This window comes from Silurus meridionalis, chromosome 15 (genome assembly GCF_014805685.1).
Source record: "Silurus meridionalis isolate SWU-2019-XX chromosome 15, ASM1480568v1, whole genome shotgun sequence".
NCBI classification, from domain to species: Eukaryota; Metazoa; Chordata; class Actinopteri; order Siluriformes; family Siluridae; genus Silurus; species Silurus meridionalis.
Window position 1 is genome coordinate 14,083,416 of NC_060898.1, and position 10,000 is coordinate 14,093,415.

Below are 10,000 nucleotides of genomic sequence, written 5' to 3' on the forward strand. Positions count from 1 at the left end.
GGTGACCATCTGTGAGCAACAGTATGGTTTTATACTGAGGAAGAGCACCACAGATGCATTATTTGCTTTGAGAATGTTTATGAAGAAGTATAGAGAAGGTCAGAAGAAGTTGCATTGTGTGTTTGTGGATTTAGAGAAAGCGTACGACAGGGTGCCGAGAGAGGAGTTGTCGTATTGTAGGAGGAAGTCAGGTGTGTCAGAGAAGTATGTGAGGGTGGTGCAGGACATGTATGAGGACAGTGTGACAGCAGTGAAGTGTACAGTGGGAATGACAGATTGGTTTAAGGTGGAGGTAGGACTGCATCAAGGATCTAAACCCTTTCTTGTTTGCAGTGGTGATGGACAGGAAAAAAACAAAGTACATGTGTAAATGAGAGGGAGGGCAGTGGAGTGGTGCGGTTGCAGGGAGAAGAGGTGGAGAAGGTGGAGGAGTTCAGGTACCTGGAGTCAACAGTGCAAAGTAATGGAGAGTGTGTTAGAGAAGCGAAGAAGGTTTTGAGGACAAAGTGAGAGAAGCCCGATTAAGATGGTTTGGATATGTGCAGAGGAGGGACATGTGGTATAGGAGAACCACCAGTAAGAAGAAAAAAAGGAAGTCCAAGAAGGAGGTTTATGGATGTGGTAAGGGAAGACATGCAAGTAGTTGGTTTAAAAGCGGCAGATGTAGGACAGAGTAGTATGGAGACGGATGATCCACTGTAGCGACCCCTAATGGGAGCAGCCGGAAAAAGACATTTGTTCATTAGGCATAACTTATATATAACTTATAGGGACAATTATTTTCAAATTCAATTGAATTGAACTGTATAAAATAAAATTAAATATAACTAAACTGAATTGAAGTGAAAATGTGTCCATCCAGACAAAAACAAGGTTTGAAAATATTCACATAATCACGCCAGCCCTGTGATCATTCAGTACTTCATAAGCTGTTCTGCCAAATGCAACAACAAGAAGAACAAACAAAAGTAGTCTGTGCCTGGACTATAAATGATGCAAAACTATTGTTAAAGGCTGCACTTGAAAACAAAATGCTTGGCAGGGTCTGATCAAAATATTTATTCATTCTGAAACAACAGTTCTCTCCAAAGTTTTATGCTCCAAAGCTTTCGGTCCAACTTACATTGTGTTTCCACTATCAAGCAACATGTCTCTTATTTTGCTTGTACTTTGTCGCTCAATTTCATTGTCTTTTTGGTATGTAACCTGCGGTTTTGTTGACAGTTGTTGTCATTTTTGCATGTGAAACAGTAAACAAGAACATAGTGCAGGTTAAACCTGAAGTTGTGAGTGGAAATCAAAGATTAAAACCCACACACAATCTGATTAATGGTCAATATTTTGAGCCAAAATAAATAGAAATGTGAAAGTCTCACTGTCACTTTCATACTCACAATCTTCAAAAATATCAGAAATATGTTTTCTTCAGTGCAGCAAGGGACAAGTTGCCAGTTTTCTGTACATGGTGTAAACCTTCACACGCAGGTTCTTTTTGACAGAACAAACATTCAGCACTAAGATTGTTTAGTCATTTATGATCTTAATCTGACTCCTGCAACTCTCTTATGTTACTCTTCTTGCATGTGATGTGACCTTGAAATCCTTTTAGCTGATCTGACATGCAGTTTGCAACTTCTCTTCATTCACAATGCCCTGTTTATTTAATCAGATTCCTGCAGCTGCCTTCATTCAGAATACAAGTAAGGACATAATAAAATGACTTAAAATGCGACAAAACATTGAGCTAAAAAGCTGCATAAAATATTACTATACACAATGTACAGAAAGTATGAAAAGGCTATATGCCATTTAGACTAGTGGTCCCCAATGTTTTTTTTTTACACGACAGACCAGGGTCACACAAGACAATTTTTCACACGCACACACACACACACACACACACACACACACACACACACACACACACACACACTAATAACTATACACAAAACCTGAAACAAATTTAGAGGAAATTTACATAGGCAGAAGTGGTCATCTTTCAAAATATGCACAAGTCAATAAAATGTAAATTAAATAAAAATGTAAAAGCTATTATTCTTTCTGTGCAGCCTGGTACCATATGATCCATGGCCCGGTATAGACTTCAGAAATACTAGGGCCTGCCATGTAATATATGAGAAGTGAAAAAAAAAATAATTTGACTTATCCAAATTTGAAAAACAAATAGAAGGTTCATGTATTTCATTACAGGTCACTGATATCAAAACATATAGCTGTATTGCTTTTAGCTTGAATATCTGTATTAGGCTTTGAACTGCATTATAAATTGGATTTTTTTTAAATGTGTTCATTGCGCTATATGTGTGTAAAACTGAATTAGTTACGCACAATACAGAATTATGTTTGTTTATTTATTTATATGTTTGTTTGTTTGCTGATAAATATTATTGAATCATACATAAAGGGAACAAAGACAACTGTCTTTTAATAAAATACTATTTGATATAATGAGATTTAATTTCGGCCCACACCCTTTAGTTTGATTTCTGGCCCTTAATAGGAAAAAGTTTGGGCTCCTCCACACTAGAGGTTTACTTTATTCCTTATGGCTTGTTATTTTGCAGGATTTTAGTTGATGTATTTGGACAGAAATCTTGAGATAAACATTGCTGTGATTCATTAAGATATCTATGAGATATGTAGGACATTTTTATAACATACAATATATATTTCCTATGATAATGTGCCTATGATAATGGGATACATCAGTTCAGGTGTTTAGGGAATATATTTTATATATTGAGCAATGATTTCAGTCATTAATTCAAACGTATTCTTGTTTAATATATGTTAAATTATATTATATATTTTTAGTAAACATACTGAGAAACAGACATGTAAGATAATAGATACACAGGTGCCAGAGTAGTGGTGTAGTGCAGGGCTTCCCAACTACCAGGTTTCAGAATGGTGCTGGGCTGTAGATCATTTGATACTGGGCTGAACCAAAAAAAGAAACATTTTTAATGCTTATTATATTTCTATTTTATATATGATATACACTGCTTATTTTTGTTGTATAGTTGTACATGCAATGTATATATCTCTTTGTACATTTATATATCCCATATTTTTCTACTAATATTGTGTCTGCACAATGCTACTCTTTGCACTTCTGGTAGATGTTGAACTGAATTCGTTGCTGTGTACCGGTACAGTGCAATGATAATAAAGTTGTACCTATCTGAGGGGAGCTCGCACTGATTCTGCATTATGGTGTGATGAGTTGTGATATGCACTTTGTTTGTGACCCCTGGTGTAGTAGTCTAATAGTGTAGCGGTATATGGTTGTAATTCCACTCCAGCCCACATGGGGGCAGAATACTCGCCGAGTCATATCGAGAAGTTTGACCTTTGGGGGATCGACACGCTGTTGTGTATTGCTATGGTGGCTGGACCACGTGAATCCAACTAGCTCGGTGATGGATCATATCTGAACTTCTGCCTAACAAATCTGTCACTTTTAAACCTTTAATTATTGGAGGTTTTAATTAATTTTAGGTGAGTAATCAGTGTTTGGAAGCATGCAAGCCTCCGATCTAATACAGCGTTGCACGCCCCGTATCATGAGGCTAATCAGGCTAACTGTTTAGAGGTATAGTTGAATAACCACAGAGCAAAGCATGTCTCTAATGGTTTGTTTGATTAAAAGCCACCTAAGATGAGGAAGCTGTCTGAAATGATCAGATGAACACAACAGTGTCTGCAGCTGTGTGAAGGAGTGTGTTTATTATTTGCTTTACATTCACACACTCCAGAGTTTAAAATCTGATTGGTTTATTGTTGTTTTTTGTCTGAAAATCAGCTCAACAACTAACTCTGATTATCTGATTTTTGCTTTATGAAACTGTATACACTCATGTTGGTGATCCCTCAAAATGTGGGTTTTTTTTTTTATATTTATCTTTTATTTTTTACACACCCAATTATCTAGGATGTCTCTCTATACTATAGCATTACAATTCCACGTCACTAGGACCTGCTTCAGCTATACTGTCTCTGTGGACTAAGCAGACTAACCTTTATAAAGTCCCATTCCACATTCATTTGCTGTAAATAACCTTTACTCTTCTGGGAAGATGTTCCACTAGATTTTGGCGAGTGCATGTGGTGATTTGTGCTCATTCAGCTACAAGGATGTTAGTAAAGTCAGCTTTCTAATTTATCTTAAATTCATCCCAAATGTTGAGGTCAGTGCCTTGTAGCAGAAGATCGTCCACTTCAACCCATATAAATCATATCTCCATGGAGCAGGTTTTTTACACTGGGGTATTGTCATGGTGGAACAGGTCTTTAGTCTGCTAGATCAAGTGAAGGGAAAAGTTAATGTATCTTTATCCAAAGACATCCTGTACAATTTTGTGCCTCCAAACTAAGGTATCAGTATGGACCACATATGGTTGGAAAACTCGGGTGTCCTAATACTTTTGTTCATATAATGTAGTTTGCCAAGTTTAGCATGATAGAGGTTGAGTTTCTGTCACAGGTTCCTGACCTCAACCCCACTGTATAGTTTTTGGAATGAACTAGAATGTTGACTGATTCTCAAGCCTTTTTAGCCTACTTCAGTTCTAGATCTCACTAATGCTCTTGTAGCTTTATGATCACAGTCTCCACAGCCACGCTCTGATATCTAGTGACAAGCCTTCTTACAAGTGTGGACGGGAAAACAACTGTTTTAATAATGTTAATGTTAATATTTTTACGGACCGGCCTATAAGGTGTGGCGGATAAATACAACAAAATAAAAAAATAATATGACCGGTGCAAAAAACGATATTTTCTAAATATAATAATAAACGTGAATCCACTGTGTTGTCTTTTGTTAATTTTGCTAGCTTGGTGGTTTGAATTTAGCAGTAATGTATTGTGTGTTAATAACCCTTTAAGAAGGTAGTGGATGGAGGTAAGACATGTGTCCGAGGCATTATGACATGCATCAAGAGTGAGTCATAGACAGATGTGGCGGAGATAATCCGGTAATTTTCCAAAATAAAACATTATTCAGAATCAGATAATAAATAAAACGGAAATAATGTAAGTTATGTATTCTTTCTGTGCGGCCCGGTACCAATTACCCGCGGATCAGCACCAGGGGGTTGGGGACCACTGTGCTAGTGTAAACAACACACGGTGGTACAAAGATTAACTTGATAATGCACTACCTTCTTAATTCAATTCTAATTGGTCTCAACACAGTGTGAGCAACTTTTATTTATTTATTTATTAATTTATTAACTATTACTAGTTAGGGGTGTGTATGAGGATGATTGCACAAATTGCTCTTTTTAAGTTGGTTTATTCGAAGCTTCATTTCATTTCCCAGCTGAAGAAATAAAGCCTATCATACCTGTGGTGGTCTTTTCTGTTTCAGAGTGAAATGGGGAAACCGGAGAAGAAAAGGAGTGTGTGTGATAAAGTGCGCAAGAGTAGCGCACATGCTCAGATTAAGACGAATCCGTTTGAGGTGAAGATTAACAAGAAGAAGTTTGATGTTTTGGGCCGAAAGAGTAAACACGATGTGGGACTGCCAGGCGTGTCTCGCTCTAAAGCTCATAACAAGGTAACATGCATTTTTCTTTCTTTCGCTCTCTCTCACGCTCTGTTTCTTATAATCTATCTTTTGCTAAATCTCCCTGTAATGCTCTTGAAATTTGAACACCTGTCTTATGTGCTGTCTGTCTCTTACTTCATCTCTCTCACTGTCTAATGCTCTGTCTTACTCTTCAATTCTTAAGCTTATTGAGCTTATTGGTTGTGTGTTTTTGTATGTTGTATACAGTGGTCTATACTGCTGGTTTTCCTTGCCTCTGTCACCTTTGGCTTGCTCTCCATTTATCTGTAAATTTATCTAAAGCTGCTTTTGTAACGATATCTATAGTTAAAAGAAACCTGAATTGAGCTTGTTTGATTTTTGTGTGCGCAGCGTAAACAGACTCTTCTGAAGGAGTTCAGAATGAAAAACAAAGCCAACTCCTTTATTGATCGGCGTTTTGGAGAGTACGACGCCAAGATGGCACCCGAGGACAAAATTCTGAAAAGATTCGCCATGGAGAGACAGGTAACGGCTGAGTTCACTTAGCCCAAGACAGTGCAAAGTTTCCAGTTAACCCAGGACAGTGAGACAAGTGCATTCAACCCAATGAAGTGGTTGAGATGAAAGCAATTGAAGTGAGGGATAATCCATTAAATATGAGTTTTGTGATACAGCAAAATACAGAACGCCAAGCTCCTGAAGACTTCTCCATTACAGCTTTATCTCTGTTATAGAGCACTGAAGCTACTGACTCCCTCCATACATGCTAAATAAATGTGTTGTGTTTAGTATTAGGTGTGGATTTTTGTGGATAATTTATGTTTCAGAAAGTGCATTATTAATTAAACCTGCGATTGCTGGCCACACTGCTGTTATTAAAAAAAAAATCAGCATTCTAGGCTAGTCTGAATCCTTCATTCGACATTGCTCTGGGATGAAGAACTGTAAAGGAAGAGCGACAAGGTCAACGAAAACAGTGTATTTTCTGAACATCTGCTTTAACTCATTATTTAACATTTTAGATACAGCTGCAGTTATAGAAATGTCTATATGTATCTCTCCTGACTGTGTGTATATATGTGTGTGTACAGCATACGCAGATGAAGAAGGACATGTTTAACCTGAATGATGAAGAGGAATTAACACATTATGGGCAGTCCTTGGCTGAGATGGAGAAGTTTACAGATGGAGTGGACAGTGAGAGCGACTCGGAGGAGAAAGGCCTGCTCTCCGGTTAGAAAATGCACATGCAAATTACATTATACACTTAAAAACTGTACACCGAATAGAAACTGTATCTCTGTAACAACCCTAATAACTTTGGTATGCGTGCGTGTGAAGCTGAAATCACGGCGTCACACTTTGGAGGAGGCGGAGGGCTTCTACGGAAGAAAAGCAGTGAAGAAGCGGAGGCAAAAAGCAAAACACGCCAGGAGCTCATTGAGGAGCTCATCCTCAAATCCAAACAGGAGAAGGTGAATGCACTTACATTACTGTTAGCCACTATGCTGAATTAATAATCTAGTGTATATTTGTAGTTGATTGTGTGCTCGTGATGATGCGTGTGTCTTGTGCAGCGAGAACGTCAGACTCAAAAAGAAGAGACACACGAGCTGATAGAGAAGCTGGACCAGGAGTGGAAGTCTATCCAGAACCTTATATCACGTAAAACTCCCAGAGAGCGGGAGGAGGAGAAGGACAAGCCGAAGGTGAGGATGATATGTCAGGCCTGACACTGAAGTTTATGTTCCACAGTGTGTTAAGTGTAAATTAGTGTATGGTTAGATTCGCTGTTCTATCTTTACATGTTATAATGTGTGTGTGTGTGTGTGTGTGTGTGTGTGTGTGTGTGTGTGTGTGTGTGTGTGTGTGTGTGTGTGTGTAGCTGGATGAATATGACATGATGGTACGGGAGTTGGGATTCGAGATAAAAGCTCAGCCATCTGAAAAACTCAAAACACCGGAGGAGATCGCCAGAGAGGAAAGAGAGAGACTGCAGAAGCTTGAGGTAACATACACACATACTCTAACATGCACATTTACACACCCCTGAACGCACACACTGCGTCCTTACACCCAGGCTGTATTACATGTGTGTAAAGGGATTTTAAACACCTATGGTTTCATTACCATGTGTGTGTGTGTGTGTGTGTGTGTGTGTGTGTGTGTGTGTGTGTGTGTGTGTGTTGCACAGGCAGACAGACTGAGGAGGATGGAGGGGCAGGTGGATGAAAACCCCAGACCCACACACATGTCAGCTGATGACCTCAACGATGGATTCATCCTTGACAAGGACGACCGCAAAACACTCTCTTACCAGGTTCACACACAATCCAGAAAATGTACTCCTTATTGACCTTGGCAAAGTTTTTTAATTTGGTTGGTGTGTTGTGTTGTGATACACCTCAGTGCTCTAATTATAGCATAACCTTCTGGTCGTGCTGTTCTGCACCAGATGTGTGATCTGAATTCATTAGCATACGTAGATGACCCATGAACATTTCAGGAACAGAAACACAGGTTCATTAAACAACTTAGAGCTTAAATGTAATTTCTTATGCTACATGTATAAGGATTATAAAGACACTAGCAAGTTTGTCTAGTATCTTTTGTGTGTGTGATGTGAGGACAGAACACCACAAAATACAGCTGGAACTCCGGACAATAGTTCGCAGAATTTTATTTGTATGACTAAAATTATGCAGGTATATACACTGGAGGCAAGTTGTAGGAAGTTTTACAAGTAGCAAGACTAAATAGATAACATTTCATGTTATCACATTATCCTGTGTTAATTAATTTTTTTTTTAAATAGATAATGTTTATGTACACTATTATTTGTTGATGTTGCCATCTAATTGCATAAATCAAACAGGTTTCAGGTTAGGACTTTTTTTTTTTTATGCCCATTCAAGTATTTTCATTTTGTTCTCTTCAGACTTTGTTACAATTTTGAAGGTATGCTGAAGACCAGGGATTACAAATGGACCAGTTTCTATGTTGAAAAGATACTTGTGGCTCTGTCTGTCTTAACTATCTATCTGTTGATTTATCTACCTCTAATACATTGATAGAAATTAAGCTAATAAAGGTAAGGGTTAGTTTGCAGCATTTGTTAGATTTGGCTGTATTTGGTTCAGGTGGATCACCAATGTATTAGATTTCTCTAATACATAAAATAAGTAAGCTTGACCAGAGATCTTGTGGGGAGAAGAATTTATTAAAGGTAGCAGTGTAGCGGGTCTTTAAACAGCATTTGTTAGCTTGTCAGTCTTCTAAATATCTTCACCCAAGATCTCTCTGTGAGACAGATCATTATACAAGAGGACAGAACTATAAGGACTTCCTGTGGAGGGTCCTCAATACAAAACTGAATGTCCTTTGTGTGTGTGTTGTCTGGCCCACACCCATCTCCTGTATGGGCCATCTTAATGAAACCCCCACAGACGTAGCTGTTTGCATCTGAGAAGCAGTCACAATGTAAATGTATTTGATTAATGATGAACATAATCTTTCACATATCTAATTTTGGATTGTGGCTCTCTCATGGCAAAACATATAATAAATAATAGTCATTTTCCTCAGAACATTCCTGCAAGTCTTCAGTGGCCCTGTACTCGGTCATGACCTGGTATTTGGGGACCTCTGCAATTAAGTCTTACTGATCTTTTGAGGTGTTTTGGTATTTCTAGATAATCCTAGAATCCTTCCACACGATGCTATTTATTTTCTGAATTGTGCGACATTATTGCCACTCCATGCTTTACATTTGAGGGAATGCTTTTCAGATTAAAATCTTGAACTTTTTTTTTTTTTTTCGTACACACCTCTGGTCATTATGGTCGGTGATTGATTATTTTGGTCATTATGGTGATTACGTGCAAAATTCAGTCAGGGTTTTTTTTATGTGCTGGTCTTCTGTGGCAACACAAATTGTGTGCTGTTATGAAAAACTGAATGAAATCTTGAGCCTAGTGTATGTAAACTTTTGGCCTTAACTGTATTTAAGAAATAAGGCTGAAACTTTGAACCAAGAAAAAAGGAATTGACCTACAATTAAGTATCAGCATGAGCAAATTACACTGATAATAGTAGTTCATAGTAATGCAAATAAGAGAGTGATTAAAATACCAGTTTTAGTTTGAGAAACAGGTTAACAATGAAAATGGCAGCCACATGGAAATACTTTCGGAGAGGAATGTTAGGTATGTGCAAACCTTACACACGTTAGGTATGTGCTAACCTTACACACGTTTCTCTGATGTGTAGGATGGGAAGTGGAACATTGAGGAAGAGGAAGGTGATGGAGGAGATGATGATGGTGATGAAGGGGAGGATGATGATGGTGATGAAGAGGAGGATGGTGATGAAGGGGAAGATGATAGTGATGGTGGTGATGAGGAAGATGATGATGATCACTCTGATTTGGAAGATGACGAAGAT

At 38.1% G+C, this 10,000-nt stretch overlaps 1 protein-coding gene across 1 annotated transcript in view; it reads left to right on the forward strand.

The window, feature by feature from the left end:
• Positions 1–3,365: 3,365 nt before the first annotated feature.
• The window catches only part of nop14 (NOP14 nucleolar protein homolog (yeast)), an 11,736-nt gene continuing 5,101 nt past the window's right edge, over positions 3,366–10,000 (forward strand). The window contains exons 1-9 of the mRNA XM_046868450.1: positions 3,366–3,522; positions 5,396–5,584; positions 5,948–6,082; positions 6,649–6,790; positions 6,899–7,032; positions 7,135–7,266; positions 7,443–7,565; positions 7,752–7,877; positions 9,827–10,000. The exon at positions 9,827–10,000 is cut by the window's right edge and continues 127 nt beyond it. Of these exons, the coding sequence (XP_046724406.1) occupies positions 5,402–5,584; positions 5,948–6,082; positions 6,649–6,790; positions 6,899–7,032; positions 7,135–7,266; positions 7,443–7,565; positions 7,752–7,877; positions 9,827–10,000 (1,149 nt within the window). The 5' untranslated portion in view covers positions 3,366–3,522; positions 5,396–5,401. The remainder of the gene's footprint in view (positions 3,523–5,395; positions 5,585–5,947; positions 6,083–6,648; positions 6,791–6,898; positions 7,033–7,134; positions 7,267–7,442; positions 7,566–7,751; positions 7,878–9,826) is intronic.